This window comes from Lithobates pipiens, unplaced genomic scaffold (genome assembly GCF_037356315.1).
Source record: "Lithobates pipiens isolate NorthernLeopardFrog02 unplaced genomic scaffold, aLitPip1_a1.2 Scaffold_25, whole genome shotgun sequence".
Classification (NCBI taxonomy): Eukaryota; Metazoa; Chordata; class Amphibia; order Anura; family Ranidae; genus Lithobates; species Lithobates pipiens.
The window spans coordinates 100,321,907-100,347,631 of NW_027507787.1; the positions used below are offsets into that span (position 1 = coordinate 100,321,907).

General features: G+C 41.5%; 1 protein-coding gene across 1 annotated transcript in view; it reads left to right on the plus strand.

Moving 5' to 3' along the window:
* Window positions 1-25,725, plus strand: part of ANTXRL (ANTXR like) — a 288,394-nt gene that overhangs the window by 213,174 nt on the left and 49,495 nt on the right. The window contains exons 13-14 of the mRNA XM_077454770.1: window positions 2,640-2,735; window positions 6,643-6,681. Of these exons, the coding sequence (XP_077310896.1) occupies window positions 2,640-2,735; window positions 6,643-6,681 (135 nt within the window). The remainder of the gene's footprint in view (window positions 1-2,639; window positions 2,736-6,642; window positions 6,682-25,725) is intronic.

The following is a 25,725-nucleotide window of genomic DNA, read 5'->3' on the forward strand; positions in this document are numbered from 1 at the left end:
CATTCACACCTGAGACCTTGTAACACTAACGAGTCACATGGCACTGGGAAGGGAAAATGGCTAATTGGACCCAGTTTGGACATTTTCACTTAGAGGTGTACTCACTTTTGTTGCCAGTATTTTAGACATTAATGGCTGTGTGTTGAGTTATTTTGAGGGGACAGCAAATTTACACTATTATACAAGCTGTACACTCACTACTTTCCATTTTAGTGAAGGGTGCAATTGATGGTAGAGCATCATACCAGCATCAGATATTTCAAATAGTGCATTTTCAACTTTCTTAGCAACAGTTTGGGGAAGATCATTTTCTATTCCAGCATGACTGCACTCCTGTGCACAAAAATAGGTTTTGAGTTTGATGTGAAGGGCTCAGGGTCCTAACCACAGCTCTAGTAAATACATTTTAGATGAACCAGAATGCCAATTGTGAGCCAGGAACTCTCTTCTAATATCATAACCTGACGTGTTTTGGCTGCTTGGACACAAATTTACACAGAAAAGCTCCAAAAATTTTGTGGAAAGCCTTCCCTACATGAGAGCAGGCCATTATAGCTGCAAAGTGGTAGGATATAATAATGCCCATGGTTTTGAAATGGGAATTTCCAATATGTGCGTATGTTATGGTCATGTGTCCACACACCTTTAGGTTGGGTTCACGCTATTGCGAATTGGATGCGGGGAAACCCTCATCCAATTCACAAAGGAGATTGTGGCTGGCTCCCTATGGTGCCGGTTCACCCATGTCCACAGCGGCACCAGTGCAAACTGAACAGAAGCCCCGTGTATCTTTTGGTCTGTTTCAGGTCCGAATTCAGCTGAAAATTCAGGCTGTAATCGAACCTGAAATGGTGAATGGAGACGAACCGGACTTCTGCTGTGAGCAGCTGCGTGTTCTAGTGTGAACCCTGCCCACAAGCATATATATATACATATAAAAATACTAAAAACAGTCCCTTTTTTGGTGAACCTATAAAAAAAATTAAACATTTCGCAGAGTACCTCCCTCTTCTAGTGTTTCCTTCTGCCCCAGGTGCTTTAGGTTGAGGCAGGTCACTCTCCTATATCTGATATAAGGATGAGCTTGGGTTTCTTCCAGACAATGACATTGGTCTATATTGGCTATGTGTCAGTATTGGGTCAGTGATGTCACAAGCATCCCGCTCCTTTGTATACAAGCAACTGCAAGGCAGGAAATGCCCTGGCCACAGTTGATTGGGCAACAGTATATGAAAGTGGCAGCTTCTCTACAGGTTCAGTCCAAATCAAAGTTTGGACCTGACCCAAGCTAAACCTTACTGATATAAAACCCAACACATTTTTTGTGTGTCGTGACAAGATTTTTCTCAAAGCAAAACCCCTGTACAGGAAGGCACTGAATGAAGCATCGACACTCCGGTTTAAGAGTCACATACTAGGTCTAGAGCAGTACAGCTGAACCTATTCAGAGTTGCTACTCTGGGACAATTGTACGGGCTGTGAGCTAGAAAACAGCAGTTTTAATTTTTGAGGGAGTATTTTTAGTCATTGAAGGCTAAACTGAGAGCTAGAAAAAGCAACCTGGGCTGTAAAACCAAAATCGCTTCTTCTCTGGTAAGCATTTGACTAAAGGCAAGGAACACATGTTCCAGCAGAGAATTTTGGGCCCTGAATATCTAACTTGGAAAAAACTCTTTTATAGGCTAAAGTTGGCCAGACACTATTAGAATTTCAATCGCAATTCTTCATTTTATGAAGATTCATTCCATTTTCTAATTGTTAGTGGGGTCAAATCCATGCTCATTTTCAACTGCAGTAGCAAGAAGAGGAGTAGGGTGGACATGTTTTCTTTAATGTACTGTACATATTTCTAAGAGTAAATGTGTTTTTCCTTCAGGGAAGTCCATTTTCTGAAAATCAAATGTTAAAAACAAACACAATATTTGTCATCAAATGTAGTTCCATTTTAGGGCCTTCTCCCATGCTCCTATTAATGAAATGGCACTTTTGGGGAAAGGGGAGTGGGTACCTAATTTTGACAGGTACCAGATCCCACTGCTGCTCTGACTGCCTAGGTAATCAGAGTGGAAATCCTTCTCCCACCTTCTCCCCCTCAGTCGCCTGGGACACGTCACAGGCCCCAAAAGACTGCAGGACCATTCACAATGCAAAGGGTGGCTTGTGCATGTGCAGTGGGCACCTGGCTGTGAAGCCACAAGCTGTCACAGCAAAGAGCCCAGAGTTAAGATGCTGGCACCGGAAACAGAAGATAGGAGGTGATAACAGGTGGGGCGAGCACAGTGCTGGATCGTGGGACAGGTGTGTGGCTGTTTATTAAAAGTCAGCAGTTACAGTTTTTGCAGCTACTGACTTTTAATTTTTACACACCAGGCTGGAGCTCCTCTTTAGGAGACTGCCAAATGATCTCTGCTAAAAGGTAGTTCAGTCGGAGCCACAAATAAGCTAACTCTGTCTGAACATCAGCCTCTGAACCCTTTGCATATAGAGCACATAAGTGTTGCCAAGGTATTTTTGTAACATGACTGATCACTGTATGAGCCAAGGCTAATGTTCCCTGCAAAATAGCACTGTGTCATCTAATAAACTTTAAGCTCATTTTCAACTTGTAATACATTGTTTTCTTTTAATAAATTGCACAGAACACGGGAATAATTCTCTTCATCGTCTTGCTGATCCTATTTATTCTACTCCTCTTGGCTCTGCTCTGGTGGTTTTGGCCTCTTTGCTGCACTGTGGTGAGTGTTCATGAAGGATATTCCTTACATATTGACAGACATTTTATTCATTATATTGTTATACGATATTATAACTTAGTAGTAGTAACCTGAACCAGAATGGACTATTCTGTTTTGGGTGGAGTGTGCTTTCCCACTGGGTTGCTGCAAGTATCTGGCAGGTTTTCAGGGAGAGCTTCCCCCAGCCTCCAACAGACCAAAATTGTATAGAGTAACGCCCCATACACACTATCAGATTTTCTGTTGAGATTTACCAAAACCATGTAGTGCAAGGGCCTACCTGATTGCATACAAATTGAAACTCCTAAGGTTTGACCTCATATTATATGGTTTTGGTAAACCTGAAGACAAAAATCTGCAGAAAATCTGATAGTGTGTATGGGGCTTTACTCAACCATTCTTGATTTTACTTCCTCTGTTTCCCTGCAAAGGTAAAGCATAATAGGCTACTATGCATCACTTACCTGACACAGGAGCCAGCAATGTCACCGTTGTCCCCTCTTGCATGGAGCGTCCATCTTCTTTCTGGGTATCCTGGCATATCTCCGTTAGCAGCGTCATGCTCAGTGCGTCTGCACCTCGCTGTCTACGGTGCATGCGCCATAGACAGCGGTGCCTGTCTTTTTGAAATATCTCCTAAATCGTGTAGGTTTAGGAGTTTAGGAGATATTTCTTGGACCTACAGGTAAGCCTTAATCTAGGCTTACCTGTAGGTCAAAGTGACCTCTAAGGGTTTAAAACCACTTTAACTGCGCTGTGAATTCGTATCAGGAAATAGACACTATACAATTTAGTGGAAAATTAACTCAATGTATTGGTATAGGTTAGAGTTAATGGTGGTTTTAGCATAAACACACAGAAGGTAGGTTCAGACACAGTCCACTAGACAGTATAATCACTATGCCAAGGTAACTTAGAATAGAGTTCTGTACCATTAGACTGGGATTACCTCATGAATCAGCAAACAGCTCATGTAAGCATTACCTGCAATGTGAATAATACTCTAACTAGTCTAGAGTTCACTCTAGGAGAATGGCTGGGATATGGTGCAATGTCCCCTGAGATGTACCTCTTAGTATAAGCAATAGGCAAAGGTCTCCGTGTAGCAGTTGTAAAGGGACAGTTTTTAGTCCTAACTCTTCAGGCAGCTAGCATTGGGGCCCAGTTGTACCATTGGTGTACACTAGAATAGTCCCATTCAAGCCTGCAGACAGCAATAAGGCTACTAAATGGCTGTATGGTCAGTTTTTAAAGGATTCAGTCTCTCATGCAGCAGCAGCAGCAGCAGAAGTTCACTGGTCCTAACGATATTGCAGCTCACCATCTGGCCACACACGATTAGTCCCCTCTCTGCTCTGCACCCAGGTGACTCTGGCTGTCAAGCATCTGGGTTCATTACCCTGGATCCTGGTCAGGCTGCCATTATGCAGCAGTGGTGGTGCACTCTGGACAGTGATATGCACTCAACGGGCTCCCTCATGGTAAGAGGAAGCTGTGTCCTCCAGAGCCAGAGACAAATGCAGCTCTTTCCCCTTCTGGCAATCTCCCTCTGGGAAATGTAGGTCAATAGAAGTCCACAGCATGGCTCCCTTCCTGAAAGGCATTTCCCACATTCCACTGTGACCAACATAGACCTCCGTGGAGCTCCTAATCAGTTCAGTGATATTGTAAAGGGCTGCTCCAAACTGTCATTGCTTGTTCATCATAGCCAAGTACCTGGTTACACATTACTTCATAAAGATATAGGAAAATAGTTAACATATACATAAACCCAATTAATACAATCTCATTAAAGCTTTAACAATGTAATTTCAAAAAATAATTCATTCTCAATATTTTAAAATATGTGGCTTTTATTGAAAATTAAATTGTGATTGTGCCAATGAGAGTTCTTGTTCAAATATGTTTTGTTATAGAGTGACAAGGTTCTGTCTTCGTCTCCCATTTGTTCTCCTGCATTGTTTTTTGTTACATGGGCTTCAGATGAGGACTACAGTTGTCAATTTCAACAAACATTTTTCACCAGCTGGAAACCCAATCAGAGAACTGTCAAGCAGCTCTTGCAGGAATACATGCATGTAGACAAGTGGTTGCATGACACCAACAGAACTGCGATGTATTAAAAGTGTAAGGTGAAAACATGTGCCACCTGCACCCAGCTGCAGAGGCATAGCTTCAAGCTTGTGGGCCCTGATGCCCAAATTGACATGCCCCCCCCCCCCCCACTACTTCCAACATGCGTGCAGATACATCCACCACACGGCAAGATAATCAAAGTGGCTTAAGAGTTTGGAGTTTGGAGAATCAGAGGACAGGGACCCCTGGCAGGTCACTTTGCAGAGCTCCTTTCCCATCCCAGCACTGTATGCAGTCCCCCTCCACCCCATACTACACAGGGCTGAAATCACATTACTTTACACACAGTCTGTCAGTCTTCACAGGGTGTATCTGGCTTTTATGTTGCCCTTCTGACCTGTGAAATTCTCTGGTCAGAATGGCAGTGTAGTTGCAGTGGGCAGATACACCCTGTGCAGATCATGGCTAACTGGCTGTGTTGTAAAGGAATGTGATTTCAGCCCTGCAGAGGAGGAACAATATAGAGAGTTGTAATGGGAAAGGAGCTCAGCAACCAGGCATAGCATGCAGGGTAGAGGGGGGGGGGGTCAGGGGGCTTTGGAGGGGGGACAACTTAGATCTGGGAGGGAAAAGCCATGTGAAACAAAATCTGGAGCCTGCAGCCCTTCAGGGGCTCCCCGAGGAGATGTTAAGGGTTTGTTTTAGAAATGTCTGAAGGTTTCTCTGTCAGTGTTGGGGGAAAGTCACCTCCCAGAGTGTGTGTCTTTGCTCCAGTTGTCAGGGAAGTGGGGTAAGTAGATATCCCCAAACGGGGGGTACAGAGAATCCCAGATGGTGACTAGGAGACGCTGAGCATTGTCATACCTCACCAGTGACGTCAGATCCCATTGTGGCTACAGGATGGCACTCTCCACCTCTTGCCTCGCAAAGCTCAGTTACCATTCCATGTTGCCAGCACACAGCACAGACACTTCCCCCATCCTGGGCTGTTCTCACCTCGTGCTCCTCTCCATTCAGGAAATGGCTTGCAGCTTCTCCCCATCCATTGGGAACAGAGGTGTGGACTGTGGAAGGTAAAGTAGAAGCCCAGTATTGGAGTGTGGCTGTGGGGCCCTAGGGCAGATCAGAGCTGGATTTTGTGGAGAATACGATAATATGACAGGGAGGCTGCAGGGGCCCCCTGGAGCTAGGGGCGGGGTTGCGATTGTGACCCCTGCAACCCCTGATGCTATGCCCATGCCCAGCTCTAATAATTTTCTCCCAATCTACTCCCGCCCCCCCCCAATCATCGGCACACTGCACTCCACTCTTATCCTCAGCTTCAGTACAAAACTGACATTTAACAAACCAAATGTCATTAGTTAGGGTCTACTTTAAAGGATAGGTGACAAGTGTCAAGTAAGTATTCCAGATTCTGCCAAAATGACAATATACAGTTGCAATAAAAATGCTGTAAATATACTATAATTGGTATATAGTATTACTATATTGCATTAAATGTATTTCCTTTCGGAATTAAAAAAAAAAGGAAGTCATGTAAACTCTGGCACCCTCAGCATCTCTTGTATGATGTCTTCTGCTTCTGGTTTTGCTGGTACTGATCACGTAGGATAGCAAGGCATCCATTGGTGTATAACTCAGAAATGCCAGAAATTATGTGGAGAGTAGCAGGAGATGCCATTCAAGGATGCTGAAGCTCAAAAATGTTTTAGCAGAAAAGCTCCACATTGTCATGTTTTTGGTATTATTTGGAACATATGAAGTTAACTTTCAACTAGAACTAAAGCCAAAATATTTTTTGCTGTTTTAATTTCTTCTACTTTTTTGGCAGGTTATTAAGGAGCCTCCACCCCCTCCTCCTCCAGAACCAGTAAGTATGCAGAACTTTTTATTTTCTTTTAGAAAATTAAAGAGGCCTAAACAAAATCTTTATTATTACTATCTAAACAGCAGAGCTCTTCTCCAAGTAATTCAAAATGTTGTCCCTGTTTCTTAAGAGGGGCGATGATAATGGACAAATTAGGAGTAATTTCCTTGTTGGATGATTTTAGGAATAAAACACTATGTCTGCTAACCAACATGAATGAATGCACACACTACCATAGGAAGATGTACAGTTTTAATGACAGGAGCGCTGCTTTCTCTCATGCAGAAAGATGCTGATTGTTAGTAGTTTGCTTATCTGAGGGACCTTCTTAGTGTGCTACAGCGCAATAATGTTATTTCTAGTCAGAGCTCTTTCACACATTTCTCTGCAGACATGTAGGCTTTGTGCCGCAGGGTATTGGGAACAATTATGTTATGATGGGTGGAAAGGCATGCATTTTTTTTTAAGTATACTAGGACCTCTAAAATTTTATTCCAGCTTGGACAAAAAAGATAAAAAGATTTTCCAGCAGACCTTAAAAATACTCACCCAATCTAGGGTGTTGATCACCACAGACCCACCTCCTTACCAAACCAATGCCAGTCCTTTTTTTAGACTGAATAATGTCCAGCATAAGCCCAGAATATCAAGGCTCTGGCCCTCATTCTGGATTCACAAAATGCAACGGCACATCATTATGTGATGCCATAATACACCCACCACTGGAGGAAGGCAAGCCGGCCAAGAGGGGACCCTAGCACAGATTTGGGCTTTAGGTGTCATTTTAGCATTAACTTATTTGGCTGTAGATTGAATTTTTAGCTTTGATTCAAGAGGGCCTACGCCCAGAATCTGAATTCTGGGATTGTTAAATAGCTACCCTTACAGTGGACCCTCCATCCCCTGCACTGTAAGGGATGAATGCTTGTTGGTAGAGGAATGAGATTTTATGTACCTCATTCCTCGTTCCAGCACTCCTCTTCTATCTAATTACCAGGGTTGTGGGTGAGCCCTTGCCATCTTTACTATTGGTCCTACATTTTACTTTATGACTACTGGCTGGAGCACCCAAGAATAGAGGTGCCAGGGGACTGCTTGCTCAGTGTGGAGGAAGCCTGTCAGAATGAGGCAAAAGATAAGTATTACACCATATTCCTCTACCCATGGATGTGACACGCATTAAACCCTTGTAGTGTGGAGGGGGCCCACTGTCAGAGCATTTTTTTTTGCAGAGTGGGACTTTTAGTATAATTTTAGCATAGGCCCAGTTACTGCTGGAGGAATGCAAACCTGTAAACTGAAGAGCAGTATTATCACCACTGGAAAGACCAAAAAAACTTGACAATAATGTGGTGTTTTACTCACCAGTATCTAGCAAATAATGAAATATTGTGTAACGATTGTGTGCATTAAGCCTGTGAAAATCCATTTTGTTCATGTCCCAGCTCATCTCAGCCATGTTGTCAAGTGAAGGGCATAACCATAGTGACTTTGCCCACCACCCTCCCCCTTTTCTTTGAGGTATACAATACACAAACTGTTAACTGATGCCAGGACCTTATCAGTCCATTGATCTGAAACACATTCCTGTCTGGAAACCCTAATAAAATTGTCACCCTAGCAAGCTTGAGTGACTGGAGTTTTTCCAGACACTTGCGGCTCTGCCCCCTATCATAAAATCTGTAGCAATACACATTCCTGAAATACTGGTTAGCAGCCTAGACTCTAAGCCCTTGTACACACGGTCGGAGATTCTGACGGAATGTGTCCGATCGGACAGTTTTGTCGGATATTCCGACTGTGTGTAAACTTGTTGGTAAAATTTTCCGACAAAATGCTCAGATCGGACATACTCCGATCATGTGTAGAGAATTCCGATCGGACAAAGTGCCACGCATGCTCAGATCAAATTCCTACACTAAAGCTATTGGCTACTAACGTGAACGTAGTCCCGTCGTAACGAAATAACGTAATCACGTCGGATTTTCCAACAACTTTGTCCGACCGTGTGTATGCAACAGTTTCGGACAAAATCCGTCGGATTTGGTTGTCGGAATCTCCGACCGTGTGTAACACTTCACCATATTTCATAACTCATGAAAAAATAATAGCACAGCCAGAATATAGACGTATTTACCTCCCTTGGTTAATTTGTAGCTTTTTGAGCCAAACATTGTTTACCTAATAGTAATAGGAGCAGAACCAGTCCCATTCATCTCCTAGGCACATTGGGCAGCCACCTTTCAAGTTTATATTCATTTTGAAGCTAAATTCAGCCTGGAGAATAATCTGTATGTTAGCAAACCGTACCTGGTAGCCACTCAAAGATGTGAATACCTATAGAAAACTGTATTTGAGATATAGCCATTAACATAGTGACATCTCAGAAACCACTCCTCAGATGCTTATTTGGTCAGATGGTCTCTGTAAACACCCCTTTGATACCAGAGAAAGGGGGAATGCCCGGACAGTTTGACAGCTCTTGTTTAACATCAAACCAAGGAACACCTAACCAAACTTGAGAGAGCCACTGTCCTTATTTACTGGACTCTGCGGACCAGGACATTGTTAAAGCGGAGTTCATATTTTTGTTTATAAAGTCAGCAGCTACAAAAAGGGTAACTGTTGACTTTTAATAAACAGCCACTCACCTGTTTCATGATCCAGAGGTGCACTCACTCACGCTGTGTTCTTCCTGTGTCCTCTCTCGGCAGCGCCGGCATCTCTGCTATGGGCACCCGGCTGCAACAGCTTGCGGCTTCACAGCCGGGTGCCAACTGCGCTTGCACAAGTACCGATGCGCTGCACTCTGTGACTGGTCCCGAAGTCTTCTGGGACCTGTCATGTGTCCCAGAGGACTTCGAGAGGGAGAACTTCCACTTCCGATCGCTTCAGGCGACCGGAACAAAAATGGGAGCAGGTACCTGTCAAAATCAGGTACCTGCTTCCTCCCCTCCTCCCTGAAAGCTCCGTTACACAAACAGGAGCTGGGGAGAAGGCCAAAAGTTCCACTTTTGGTTGGAACTCCGCTTTGAGTATCCTTCTTTTTCAATTCCTTTTTATTTCTCTGTTGCATTATTTTCACTTTATACTGTAATACCCTTTTTCTGGAAATGTTTTATTTGCACCACTTTGACCTTTTTTTATTATTAAACCATATTTTGAAAATTGTTAAACTGTCTCTAAAGCTTTTAATGCAAACTGAAAGAATCCATGTCTCTTGAAGAACATTACTGTCGTATAAAGCTCTGATAATACCCATTTGTGGTGACAGTGGGTACTACATAGTTTCATAGTTGGTAAGGTTGAATAAAGACACCAGTCCATCCAGTTCAACCTGAGTGAGTGTCTACAATTGTCCCTATCCCTGTACATTGCACACTCACATTGGTCCCTACCCTCAAGGAGCCCACATTCCAAGGTCCCCATTCATATACTAGGGCCAATTTTGGACAGAAGCCAATTAACCTACCTGCACGTCTTTGGATTGTGGGAGGAAACCGGAGTACCCAGAGGAAACCCACGCAGGCACAGAGAGAACATGCAAACTCCAGGCAGGTAGTGTCATGGTTGGGATTTGAACCAGCGACCCCTCTTACTGCTAGCTGAGAGTGCTAACCACTACACCCTGTGCTGTTACAGACGTTCTAGGAATCATAGTTGTTGTTGCTAAGATTGTGAGTTTCCTCCTTCTTAGTAAAAAGAGGGTGGTGGCCGTTTAAAGGGCTAATTGCTTAACTACCGTAGCCTAGTGACAGTTGCTCTCATGCTGCTGGCACCTAGATTGGGTCCTGTAAGCTGGGAAATCTTTGTGCAGAGTGTGTAAGTGACATTGGTGTGTGATTGTAAATCAATGAGAAATAGTCAAACAATGTTCAAATATTTCTCCCTCAGCGCTCACGGAAAAATTGTTTGTAAGTACAAACACTCAAAGCAGCTACTATCAGAAAACTAAACCATCAAAATTATGTCACAGAAAAATATTTCTAAAACACTAGCAGCACTATAAAAGAACAGTTAGCAAGTGATTAAAGAATACCATTGAGTGGTTTTAACACAAAGTCCACTATCTGCGGATGCAATAAGAAATGAAAATAAAACACTCAAAGTCCATTATTGTGCAGAGGTGACTGTGCCATAAATCATGATACAGAAAGGCTTTAGTAGGGATTCCAATGTGGGACGAACTTCTTCACCACACCACTTGTCCAACCCACTACAGGTATTCCACTTATCAGACACTGCTGGTTTACACACTTGTCAAACAAATAAATGAATGGTCTCAGTTCGCTGGACGTCTCCCATCTATATTAGGCTCATCATCACATAAAAGAAAACCAACATAGCATAATCCAGTATAACTATTTTATTAATTAAAATTTGTCTCACGATAAAACACTCACAAACTTTGCATCAAGCAAGGGCACGTAATAGTAACATTAGTCGCGCAATCCCATCTAACCTTTCACCGGATGTGTGTGGTGTGTGATTGGCCAGTCCTTTCTCACAAGGATATCCGCATTTGTCACATATGAGTTTTGTTTGGACCCATACTTTAGGGCTTTCCAAGCATGTAGATTTGTGTTTTGCTTGTGACATATATTTTGTGAAGGATTTTTGAAGAATCTATTTCAGTTTTTGACTTATAAGGACTAGTGTTCTAGTTTGAATGTATTGTTACCCAGAAACCCTTGATAGCAATTTGCATTTGGGGCACGTCTAATGCCACTGTATATCCTCAGGGTTAGTCCACAAATACATTTCTTATACAAGCCTCCTTATTTTAGTTTATATATTTTGGATATTGTTTTTGTCATTGCAGTATGTACTTTTATATGAACATTTTGCAACATATTTGAGGCTGTGGCCTGTGATCGGTTTATTGCATTTTTGGATCCATTCCGAAGTCCAGTTGTCTATTATTTCTGGTATCCAAATTCCCTTCATACCCTAGAAAATATCTGTAGAAATGGACAGGAAGTGTAAAGACCTTATGTAACTATTGAACATATTTGATCAGTAGCAGACCACACACACAGCTCACTCTTTCTTTTGTCTGACCCCCTCAGTCTCTACTCTGCTCGTCTTAACTTTTATTCCAGTCACACAGGCCAGGCTTTCTCCTGCAGCTGCCCCAGCCTGCCACCACCCACTGCTCTTCCTCCTCCTGGCCCTTCCTTTCCAGACTCCATGACCAAACATTAAAAGCAAGGCTGTGTAACACCTTGGAGAGATTTTGATCTACCTAAAAGACATCAAAGATCACCAGGGTGCAGTATGCTTTTTCTCTTTTGGAAATAACCCAGCAAGGCCCCAGTGAAAATTAGGAAGGTTCAAAGGGTCCAGAGGTCGGTAGTAAGTAACACAGAGTTTAGAGGTCATAAATAATGCAAATCAAATTGGTTATATGTAATGTAGAGGTCAGTAGCATTGTAATGCGGAATGCAGAGATCAGTAGAAATGCAGTGTGTTAGAATTTGGTAATGCAGAGTTCAGTAGATTGTAATGCAGCAGTCAGGGGTATGTAACATAGCGTTCAGAGGTATGTAAGTATGTATTGCAGAGATCAAGAGTATGCCATGCAGAAGTCAGTTATATGTAACGCACAGTGTAGGGTCAAGGATTAAGTAATGCAGGATGCAAGTGTTAGTAGTACATATTTCAGCGGAAGTAAAAACCTCAGAATGCAGGGGTCAGTATTAAGTAACAAAGAGTTCAGATGTCGGTAGTATATAGCGCAGAGTGTTGGGCACAATAGTAACTCAGAGTTCAGAGGTCAAGATTAGTTCAGGGGTCAGTAGTATGTAACACACAGTTCAGATGTAAGAAATAACCAATACATAACCCCCACAAGTTAAAATACCCCCACCCCCTTAAGTATAAACATCTAGCCCTCAAACTCCACCCCCCCACCCCAACAATTCAGATGGTCTTCATATAGCTAGACTAACATACCTGTCAGTTCCGGACACATCTGGGTCACTAAACCTACTACAGATCTGGCTGCCCATTGCAGAGCGGTCTCAGCTAGCTGATCCAACCAAGATATTGTTGCCACACTCACACCACAAATAACAATCACTCCAACTGTGCGAGCACCACAACAGTGGAATTAGTGAATGGTGGACTGGAAAGTCTCCAGCAGCCAAGATGAACTCAAGTCAAGTAGATTCACCCTCTTTATGTGACCTGTTTATCATTATCATTGAAAGTGAAAGTAAAAGAAAATCCCAAGTTTTGAGTTATCCCCAGAAAAGTAATAGAGGGGAAATCTTCCAGTTGGCTACACTAGTTCTGGTGACCTGGGGGTCCCCCCAAGGAATTCCCTTAATTTCCAGGGATTTCCTTTCACTTCCTCTTTGGCTATAGGACAGGTTAGTGAAGGGAAATCTCCACAATAATGCCCTGTACACACGGTCAGACTTTCTGACGGAAAAAGTGTGATCGGATCGTGTGGTCGGAAAATCTTGTCATGGGTGGGCTCCATCAGACTTTTTCCATCGGAATTAATTTCCAACACACAAAGTTTGAGAGCCGGATCTAAAATTTTCTGACAACAAAATCCGCTCGTTTAAATTCCGATCGTGTGTAGACAGTTCCGACGGACAAAGTGCCATGCATGTTCAGAATAAATCATGAGATGAAAGCTATTGGCTACTGCCCTCTTTATAGTTCCATCGTACATGTTGTACGTCACCTCGAACGATCAGATTTTCCAACAACTTTGTGCAACCGTGTGTATGCAAGACAAATTTGGGCCAAAATCTGACAGATTTTGTCATCGGAATGTCCGACCGTGTGTACAGGGCATAAGACACAGATGGCAAAAAAAACAAAAAAAAAAACAAACTGACAGGGGTTATGACCCTCCCTTGCGCTATCAAAATGAAAAAAAAAAGTTAAGTTTTGCCTATAATTTCACTTTAAGCCGGGTACACATTATGAGAAAATCACAAGAAAAATTTTGAACCGGACACAATTGTTACATTTTTGTATAATGTGTACACAACCTTCGACATCTGACTCAGACTATGAAAAACACATTCCAAAATTTTTCTCGTACATGAACAGAACGAACCATTTTCGTTTAATATGTACTGTTTCTCTATAGCTTTCATACAAGAAAAATCAGATATGAAAGACTGCGCATGGTCATAAACAATAAGCAACAAAAAGCCTTTATTGTACGAGAATTTTTGTACATATTTCCTTCCTTGGTTCTGACTTGCTTTGAAGCATTGAGGAAAACTGGACTGTTCCTCCAATTTTCTTATAGTATGTATTTTTTTTGATGAAATAAAATAAAATAAAAAAATTAAAAAAAGAAACTGATGTAAACCTGTTGCTGAAGCAGTAGCATCCGATTATGTGACCAGTTAGCTACAATAAACGCATATCTGTATACGCAGACGTTTCTAAATATGTTTTTGTCTATATTTTCCAGCATATTTGTTGGAAATATACTGTAACTTTGGCAACTCCAAAATGTCCCCCTGGAATTTGAGAAGTTAACCTTTCTTCAGTTTTTCCCACTGGTCATCTCCCATCCAACAAAATCCCCATTCATGACTATATATGTTATCTGGGCCGGTCCTTGCACCAGAACTATATAGTACTGCATATGCTTATCTGTATCCTGCCTCAAACCGTCTGTTTAACCCTTTAGTTCCCAGGCATGATCAATATGGTTAAACAACAAATAAACACTATTCAAGTGCTTGATAGTGCTTGCAATATTAAAACAAATTATATGATATGAATTGTTTATAATAAAGTGCTCAATCCATAACAATATGTTGTCTGTGTGTGTTACAGTGCCTTGAAATTTAAGTGTATTTTATTGGGATTTTATGTCATAGACCAACACAAAGTGGCACAGAATTGTGGAAGGAAAATGATAACTGGTTTTTAATTTTCTTTACAAATAAATATCTGAAAAGTGTGGCGTGCATTTGAATTCAGTCCCTTTTACTCTGATACCCCTAACTAAAATATAGTAGAACCAACTGCCTTCAGAAGTCACCTAATTAGTAAATACAGTCCATCTGCGTAATTTCATCTGAGTATAAATACATCTGCTCTGTGAAGTCTTCATAGGTTTGTTAGCGAACCTTAGTGAACATACAGCATTGTTAAGGCCAAGGAACACACCAGACAGGACATGGATAAAAGTTGTGGAGACGTTTTAAAGCAGGGTTAGGTTACAAAAAAATTATCCCAAGCTTTGAACATCTCACAGAGCACTGTTCAATTCATCATCCAAAAATGGAAAGAGTATGGCACAACTGCAAACCTACCAAGACATGGCCGTCCACCTAAACTGACAGCCTGGGAAAAGAGAGCATTAATCAGAGAAGCAGCCAAGAGGCCCGTGGTAACTCTGGAGGAGCTGCAGAGATCCACAGCTCAGGTGGGAGAATCTGGCCTTTATGGAACAGTGGCAAGAAGAAAGCCATTTTTGAAAGAAAGCCATAAAAAGTCCCAGGCAGCCTTGTGGGAGACACACCAAACACATGGAAGAAGGTGCAGTGGTCAGATGAGCCCAAAATTGAACTTTTTGGCCTAAAAGAAAAACACTGTTTGTGGCAGAAAACTGACACTACACATCACCCTGAACGCACCATCCCCACCGTGAAACATGGTGGTGGGAGCAGCTATTGCTCGATCTGCCAGGTCAAACTGGGATGCTGCATAGCAATTTGTTCCACTAGAACTGGAAGTGACGCACCAGGCGCTCCCCTTGACATGTTTTGTCGTCATGTGACGCCCTCAGAGGCAGGAAGTCACAGTGCATACCTCCATTATATATAAAATATCCTACTCCACCCAATCCCAATCATACATTTAAAATGTGTACTGCTTGACAATTAGGTAGACTATTACATCCTAGCATTGGACCTTCGATAAATGGATTATGCCTTAGTAGAAAGTTTGTAAACAGTAAAAAAGGGAGGACAGACAATATTGGCCCCATAAAGAATGAAGAAGGACATCTGGTTTCAAAGGATGGGGAGATGGCGAAGGTATTGAATTTATTCTTCACCTCAGTCTTCATGAGGAAATCGGGGGGGGGGGGGGGCTTCAGTAACCAAAACTGCAGTGTTTATCCTCATGACACATCACAGAGACAGAATTAAAATTAGACTTGGGAAAGTTAACATTAATAATTCACCGGGACCAGATGGCTTGCAAGCAAGGGTACTTAGGGAACTCAGTCAAGTAATTGCCAGGCCATTGTTCCTAATTTTTACTGACAGTCTACTGACTGAAATGGTGCCAGCTGATTGGAGAAAAGCCAATGTAGCACCGATATTTAAAATTAAGAATTTAGAATTACAGACCAGTTAGCCTAACATCAATAGTATGTAAACTCTTGGATGAGGATGATAAGGGACTATATACAAGATTTTAGTAATGAGAACGGTATCATTAGCAGTAATCAGCATGGATTCATGAAGAATCGTTCTTGCCAAACCAATCTATTAACCTTGCTAGATAATGGAAGGCCCATAGACATGGTGTATCTGGATTTTGCAAAAGCATTTGACACAGTTCCCCTTAAAGGTTTACTGTACTAAATAAGGTCTGTTGGAATGGAACATAGAGTGAGTACATGGATTGAAAACTGGCTTCAAGGGTGAGTTCAGAGGGTGCTGATAAATGGGGAGTGCTCGGAATGGTCAGAGGTGGGTAGTGGGGTCCCCCAGGGTTCTGTGCTGGGACCAATCCTGTTTAGTTTATAAATGACCTGGAGGATGGGGTAAACAGTGAAATCTCTGTATTTGCGGACTATACTAAGCTCAGCAGGGCAATAACTTCTCCGTAGGATGTGAAAATTTTGCAAAAAGATCTATACAAATTAATGGGGTGGGCAACTACATGGCAAATGAGGTCCAATGTAGAAAAATGTAAAAAATGCATTTGGGTGGCAAAAATATGAATGCAATCTATACATTGGGGGGAGAACCTCTTGGGGAATCTAGGATGGAAAAGGACCTGGGGGCCTAATAGATGATAGGCTCAGCAATGGCACGCAATGCCAAGCTGCTGCTAACAGAGCAAACAGAATATTGGCATGCATTAAAAAGGGGATTAATTCTGGTCCGGCCGCACCTATAGTATGCTGTCCAGTTCTAGGCACCAGTCCTCAGGAAGAATGTACTGGAAATGGAGCAAGTACAAAGAAGGACAACAAAGCTAATAAAGGGTCTGGAGGATATTAATTATGAGGAAAGGTTGTGAGCACTGAACTTATTCTCTCTGGAGAAGAGACGCTTGAGATGGGATATGATTTAAATTTACAAATACTGTACCGGTGATGGACTTGTGTCCTTTTTCGACCTCACCTACTATGTAACTATCTATAGTAACGTCTAGTGGGCAAGGGACTAAATGCAAGTCCAAAACATAGTTTATGCCTTGGCAAAACGATTATCGCCAAGGAATTTATTAATTATAGTGGAATGCAAAATATAACTACTACTAATAATTGTGTGTGTAATATATATATATATATATATATATATATATATATACACACACACACATATATATATATATATATACACACATACATACATTATATACACACATACATACATTTTATATATATATATATATATATATATATATATATATATATATACGGTATATGAGATAAAACAGTTTATATTCATCTCCTTTAAACCCAGATGGTTTGAATGTGGACATGGATATAACCTTTTTCATCTCTAATGCAGTCCCTTCCATAGTTCTGTGGTGTAGTGACCATACAACTACTCCACTTTGGTATTTCTCTAATATGTACAGCTCTTAGTACACCAAGCTTAGGGTGCTGGTCCAGGAATGTGGGCAGATCCCAACTTCATTGTCACGATCTTGCCTGAGCCTGGACTGACTCTGTGATATCAGCCGACAGCGGACTTCAGCGCACTGTCTGCTGAAAACTGATGAGGAGTGCAAAACAAACTGCATTCCTGTGATCCACAGGAGAAGTACAGCCAAACAAGCTTGGACTGTACTTCTCCTTTAAACCTAGTTTAGTAACCGTTTCTTTACTTTATTAATACACACAGTTTTCAGACTTTATATATATATATTTTTTATGATAGTGGTCCTTTAAGTTCTGCACAGTTTTGAATTATACAAAGCTTTTTTTCTTTTTTTTTACCTAAAACTGTTCCTAGTCCACATATTTTACTTTATTGCAAGCAGCCCCTGGTGACAGTCCATGTTATATTTTCTGAAATGTAGGCGAGGTCCTGTAACTAATACAAGATGAAGTTGTAGAAAGATCAATTTCAGTTTCATGGCAAAATGGCAGCCAAGAGAAGAACTTTAATTTGACCTTTTTCTGTCATCTTGTACTCTTCCTCTGACAGAAGGGATAAACTCCCCCCAATGTAGCCTTTTCAGAAGATGCCTAGAATATTCTGGATGTCCTATAAATGGAGGTCATGCTGCCTTTTTATAATGAAGGGGATCTTTATCATAATTTCCCAGCTGCAGGCCTGGAGCCTAAGCATAGACGCCAGATGAAGCAAACAGAAAGGACTGTGGGAAGCAAAGGAGAGTGATTAATGAGCCATGTTTTCTGCTCTGAAGGAGCCTTGTATTGAATGTTACAGAATGTTGAACTGAGACTTGCACGGCAATTGAGACTTTTTCCTACTGTCTTTTCATGCATTCATTGATATTGTCACACTTTTTCCATACTGGATCACATTTAGTTACAAGTTTATTTCACCCCTTGTCTTCTCTGTGTAATAGAATTTACACTTGGAATATACTTGAAAATATAAAAGGACTTTGTTTATTAAAAGCTATGTCTACCTATAACTGATAAATCAGCTTTGGGTTTGAATCTTCTACTGGCTTTTATTATCAGCAGAGGACTCCATTCCTGATGGATTTTGTTGTATCGTATAGTGTCCATTATGATCAACATTATAGGCCCAGAGGAAGGGTCAAGCAGGACTACATCTGCCCACCCTATCACCCGGCAGGCATTAACCATAATAGTAAAAAAAAAAAAAAAAAAAAACTATAACTTTTGCATTATAAGGAGCAAAAATGGTACCAGTATTCCAAAAAGGCCTATATAAAAGATATATACCTGGAAACTAAAGACTAGTCAGTCTACAATCAATAGTATGTCAACTATTGAAGAGAATGATAAGGGACCATAGCCAAGAATTTTCTGAAGAAAATAGTCTCATTAGCAGTAACTAACATGGATTTATGAAGGACAATTTTTTGCCAGACCAACCATTTAACATTCTGTGAGGAGGTAAGCTTTAATGTAGATAGAGGAAGGCCTGTGGATGTGGTATACCCAAATTTTCTAAAGTATTTGATACAGTATGCCATAAATGATTAACAAGTTAAAGCAGAGCTCCACCCAAAAGAGGACGTTCCTCTTGTTTGCACCCTCCCCCCATCCACTGCCACATTTGTCACTTTTTTGGGGGGGGGGGGGGTTACCCGCTCCCACTTCTGGGTAAGATTGCCTATTGGCGATCTACAGCATTCACAGTCCTTCCTCCTTCCCACTGCTGTCTTCTGGGACACACACACACAGGTCGTAGAAGACGGCGGGTCCATTCAGAAAGCACAACACAACTCTTGCATGCACAGTTGGAAACTGGCTGAAGGCTTCATTTGCTGGTTTTCCTTACTTACAATGGTGATGCCTGCACCGAAGCCAATTAACGAATTGGTGCAGGGTGCCAACATTGCGGGATAGATGGAAAAGTCAGCAGCTACAACATTTGTAGTTGCTGGCTTTAAATTTTTTTTTTCAAGCCCCTCTTTAAGGACTTTTGGCATCGATGATATGCTATGTACCTGGTTAGAAAACTGGTTGCAGGTGTGCTTCCAGAGGGTGGTGATGATTAAATGGCATATTTTTTGAATGGTCTGGAGTCGTTAGCAGGGTACCCCAGGGCTCTGTCCTGGGACCAATTCTGTTTAACTTGTTCATAAACGATATAGAAGTGAAATAGTTCAATCTTAGTGTTTGCTGATAATAAAAAGCTAAGCAGAACAATAACTTCACAACACGATATAAAAACTTTACAAGAAGACAAAGTGGTGGGCAGCTAAATGACAGGTGAGGTTTAATGTAGAAAAATGTAAAGTAATGCACTTTGGAACTAAAAATATGAATGCAAGTTACTCACTAAGGGTAGTAACATTTAGGGAATTGAGGATGGTAAACGATCTGTGGGTTCTAGTTGATGACAGACTCAGCAATAGCATGTAATGCCAAGGACTAGGCTTTTTCTGGCACTTTTTGTTTACAAGTTTAAATTTGTTTTTTTTTGCTAGAAAATTACGTATGACCCCCAAACATTACACATTTTTTTAGCAGAGACCCTAGGGAATAAAACGGCGATTGTATTTGTGCAGCAGTTTTGCAAATGCATTTTTTTGGGGGAAAAAATACACTTTAATGAAAAAAAAAAAAGTATATTATATATATATATATATATATATATATATATATATATACTGTATACTCCAATTTTTATGTGAAAGATGATGTTACACCGAGTAAATAGCGACTGTACCCAACATGTCACGCTTCACAATTGTGCACTCATGGAATGGCGACAAACTACAGTACTTAAAAATCTCCATATGCGACATTTTAAACTCCTTTTACAGGTTACCCGTTTAGAGTTACAGAGGAGATTTAGAATTGTTGCTCTCGCTCTAACATTCGTGGTGATACATCACATGTGTGGTGCGAATACCGTTTACATATGTGTGCAAGACTTGCATATGCATTTGCTTTTGCTCAGGAGCGTGGAGGGATGGGGGTGATTTACTTTTTTTTTCTAATTTGTTTTACTTTTGATTTTTACCCGGTCCCTTGAATTATTATTAATTTTTTTTGGATCACTTTTATTCCAATACGACAGGTCCTCTTTGTGGAGAGATCTGGGTTCAAAAAGACCTCAAATCTCTCCTTTACTTATAAATGCAAAAAGATTAAAAAAATAATTAAAACATTTAGATTTTTTTTTTGCTTTAAAAAAAAAAAAAAAGTTCATTTCCAATCTGGACCTGAAGTGGCATCATGATTTTGCTTCAGTCCTCCAAGGCCATAGAGGTAATCAAAGAGGCTCTACTCTTTTGATTGCCTCTAGGACTAACCATCCACACCATTAAATTGTATTTCAAATGAGCCTGAGAAACACCGGCGAGCGGTGGGGGGGGGGACGTCCTTAACCGCCAGCTGTAAAAAACGATACCTGCTAATATCTTCATCAATAATCCCAGTAAACCACTTCAAAGTCGCAAGGTACATATACGTACTGCAGTCCTGAAGTGATTAAAAAGGGTATTTACTCAAGGGATAAAACTATAATTATAATTCTATCACTTTACAAAACTCTTATTTAACCACATCTTGAGTATGCCATCCGGTTTTGGCTATCAATTGTTAGGAGGGATATGCTTGAGCTGGAGAGAGTCCAGAGAAGGGCAACAAAGCTAATAAGGGGGCTTATTCTCCCTGCAGAAGAGATGCTTAAGAGGGGATATGATCACAATATACATATCTTTAAATGGTTACTCTAGCATTGGGAGGAATCTATTTAACCTAAGGTTTCTAAAAAAAAAAAGACAGGTGGCCACACAAGGAAATTGGACAAGAAGCGGTTCAATCCGAAACTGCATAAGGGGTTCTTTGCTGCAAGGATGTGGAACGCCCTTCCACAGTTGGTGGTTTCAGCAGGCAACGCCCTTCCAATGATTGGTGATACTCTCCATTATAGTGATAATAATATGGCGCTTGATGTGGTAGACCCAATGTCCATGGACGCTAATTGGCATTTGCACTCAAGAGCATATTAAACTTTGGGGATAATTCTAAAAGCTATAGTAGGGGATATGCAGGCACCTGGAGGTACATTATTTCAGAGCAAAGGGCACTTTGCTAATTTTTTTTTGCAGAGGTAAACTTAAAGGACTGCAGAGAAAAGAGGAGTTAAGGTCTCTATATATGCATTAAAGAAAACCTGCCAAAATCAACATTTCCAGAACATTCCTTTGAACATTGTGAAAAAAGTCTGTCAATAAATTTCTGGAACCAGGAAGAGAAGGAGAGTAGCCAAAAGCCAACTAGCCTGGTTTTATTTTTCTTGATTGTTCATCTAATAGACATGTGCAATTCACTTTGGTCGGAATGTAAAATCTGATGAATGTTTGATTATTCAGAGAATCGGATGTATCCGAATCTCCGTATGAAATAGTAACACATCTCGTTGAAATTCTTTAAAATTAATTTTGTTTATTAATTTTCGAACAAATTCCCAATTTCTGGAATGATTCAAATCCAGATCGGTCAAAATATTATCGATTGATTCAAATTCTGTGTGCTGCATTGTTGGTGTCAGTGGGAGTAATAGTGTCCTATCATTGGTCTCCCTGCAGAGGTGGTTATGGCCTGCTCAGTGGATTTCTTTAAGAAAGGCCTGGATTATTTCCTAAGTGTACATAATATAACTGGGTACTAACATTTATAGGTAAAGTTGATCCGGGGTAAATCCGATTGCCTCTCGGGGGATCAGGAAGGAATTTTTTCCCCTGCTTTAGCAAATTGGATCATGCTCTGCTGGGGTGTTTTGCCTTCCTCTGGATCAACTGTGGGTATAGAATTGGGTATATGGGATTGTATGATATTATATATATATTTTTTGTGGTTGAACTGGATGGACTTGTGTCTTTTTTCAACCTGACTAACTATATAACTATGTAACTATGTATTCATAGTTTCATAGTTAGCAAGGTTGAATAAAGACACCAGTCCATCCAGTTCAACCTGAGTGAGTGGCTACAATTGTCCTTATCCCTGTACATTGGACACTCACATCAGTCCCTACCCTCAATGAGCCCACAATCCAAGGTCCCCGTTCATATACTAATGCCAATTTTGGACAGAAGCCAATTAACCTACCTGCATGTCTTTGGATTGTGGGAGGGAACTGGAGTACCCAGAGGAAGCCCACGCAGGCACAGGGAGAACATGCAAACTCCAAGCAGGTGGTGTCGTGGTGGGGATTTGAACCATCGACCTTCTTACTGCTAGGTGAGAGTGCTAACCACTACACCACTGTGCCGCCCTATTATTAGGAGGATTAATGCCCCATCATTGGTATTCATGGGAGGAACAGTCCCCATCATTGGTATTAGTGGGAGGATTAGTGCCTCACCATTGGCATTAGTGGGAGGAATAATGTCCCATCATTGGAATTTGTGTGAGAGCTTGTGCCCATAATTGGTATTAGTGGAAAGAATAATTTCCATAATTGGTGTCAATGGGAGGAATAGTGCCCGTCTATGGTGTCAGTGGAAAGAATGGTGCCCCATTGTTGGAGATAGCGGGAGGAATAGTGCTTTGTATCAGTGGGATAAATTATGCCCCGAGGGGTGGATAAAGGCAAGCAAAGGGCCACATCCAGCCTGCGGGCTGCAGTTTTGATTCCGCTGCCCTAGGCTATGTTAGCCATCATTTACATGAATTTGTGTTGAACCTTACAGTGCATATATGGTGCTCAAACAGATCAGACCTAACTCATAGACTTGCCTTGAGAGAGAGGAGCAATGAAGCAAGTCATTGTGCATGCCTACTCAGTATAAATGGAGCCTGCATATTTCATGAGCAAATATGGCTTTCCTCATATGCAGATATTGTTACAAATTATAAACAGCAGCAAGTTTTCTTTTTTAAATATTAGCACTCATAGATATTTGAAGTAAGCTGACCACATTTTCAAATACATGTAAAAAAAAAATAAAGAGTTAAAATAAAAAGTAAGTATGACCCCTTTAGTACTGTAATACAGACATTCTGTAATTGTTACATAGTCAGTAAGGTTGAATAAAGACATCAGTCCATGCAGTTCAACCTATGTGGGTGGCCACATGTCTTTTTAAGCAACCTGAGACTGAATAGTTTTCTCCCAATGCTAGAATCACCATTTAGATATTTGTACCTTGCAAGCATGCCTCCTTCTCAAGCGTCTCTTCTTCTTCAGGTAAAATACGTTTAAAGTGGAGGGCCATCCTGAAAAAAAAAATGAACACATTTTTTTTTTTTTAACTTACCAGAAATGCCTGTTGCTAGGCACATCATCCTAATCTGCCTCTTCCTCCTCCACGGAGATTTCTATCTTCTCTCCTCCGTGCGGCATCTTCTGGGTAATGGGTTGCGCTGTGTTCTGGGAACAGAACACAGCGCGCCCCATTCACAAAGCGCTGCGCGACTCGTGCATGTGCAGTAGGAAACGGGCAGTGAAGCCACAAAATGACAGCGCTGGGACCCAAGACCGAGGAACGGGTCAGCCTCGGGTAGCTGACATCGCGGGTGCCCTGGACAGGTAAGTGTGCTTATTAAAAGTCAGCAGCTACAGTGTTTGCAGCTGCTGACTTTTAAATTATTATTTTTTTAAACCGGCCCTCCTCTTTAATGTGTGTAGCCATTCCTCATAACTGACATCCTCCAGCCTCTTATTAGCTTTGTTGCCCCTCTCTGGACTCTCTCCAGTTCCAGTGCATCCTTCCTGAGGACTGGTGACCAGAACTGGACAGCATACTCAAGATGCGGTTGAACCAGAGTTTTGTAACGTGATAGAATTATAGTTTTATCTCTTGAGTAAATAATCTTTTTAATTTATGCTAACAGTCTTTTGGCTTTGCTTGCTTCAGCTTGCTATTTCATGCTATTGCTGAGTCGGTCATCTACCAAGACTCCCAGTAGTACCTTTTCCATCCTTGATCCCCCAGAGGTTCTCCCCCTAGCTTGTAACTTGTATTCATATTTTTAGCTCCCAAGTGCATTACTTTACATTTTCCTACATTAAACCTCATTTGCTGTGTAGTTACCCACCCCTCCTATTTTTATCAAAGTCTTCTTGTAAAGTTGCTATATCCTTTTGTTCCTAAGCAATACATTAACCCCTTCCCGCCGAGCGTACGCAGATCTGCGTACTCGGCTTCCGGGGGTATACCGGGATGATGCCCGCACCTGCAGGCATCATCCCAGTACCGTTTTTTACAGCGGGCGATTGGCTTTCCAGCCATAACAACCGATGCGGCTAAAAGCCGCTCGGCTGTTATGCCGGAGGAGCGGGAGGGGACGTCCCCCCCTCCCGCCGCCTCTCGCCGCTGTTACCGGTGCTCCCGCTCGATCGGGAGCACCGATTAGTGATCCGTCGGCTCTGGCTGCTGGGGAGGAACTGGAACGAAGCCGTAATCGGCTTCGTTCCAGTCTCCTCATCGTAAACACGGAAGCGACGTCATGACGTCACTTCCCGTTTACTCGGCTGCCAATGGCGCCGGTTTTAAAAAAATATCCGGTATTCAGAATCGCCGTTTTCGGCGATCTGAATACATTGAAGTGTAAAGGAGGGGTGGGGGGTCTTTTAGACCCCCGATCCCTCCATAAAGAGTACCTGTCACCACCTATTACTGTCACAAGGGATGTTTACATTCCTTGTGACAGCAATAAAAGTAATCAAATTTTTTTATTTTTTTTTTAAAACAATTTAGTTTTTTTAAAATAAATAAAATAAATAAAAAAATAAAAAATTTTTTTTCAAAGCGCCCGCTGTCCCCGCGAGCTCGCGAAGCAAAGAAAACGCATACGGAAGTCGCGCCCGCGTATGTAAACGGTGTTCAAATCACACATGTGAGGTATCGCCGCGATCGTCAGAGCGAGAGCAATAATTCTAGCAGTAGACCTCCTCTGTAACACTAACCTGGTAACCGTAAAAAAAATTTAAAGCGTCGCCTATTGAGATTTTTAGGTACCGTACTTTGTCGTCAATCTACAAGTGCGCGCAATTATAAAGTGTGACATGTTTGGTATCTATTTACTCGGCGTAACATTATCTTTCACATTACGCAAAAAAATTGGGCTAATTTTACTGTTTTGTTTTTTTTTTATTCATGAAAGTGTCCCTTTTCCCAAAAAGTTGCGTTTAAAACACCACTGCGCAAATACCGTGTGACATAAAATATTGCAACAATCGCCGTTTT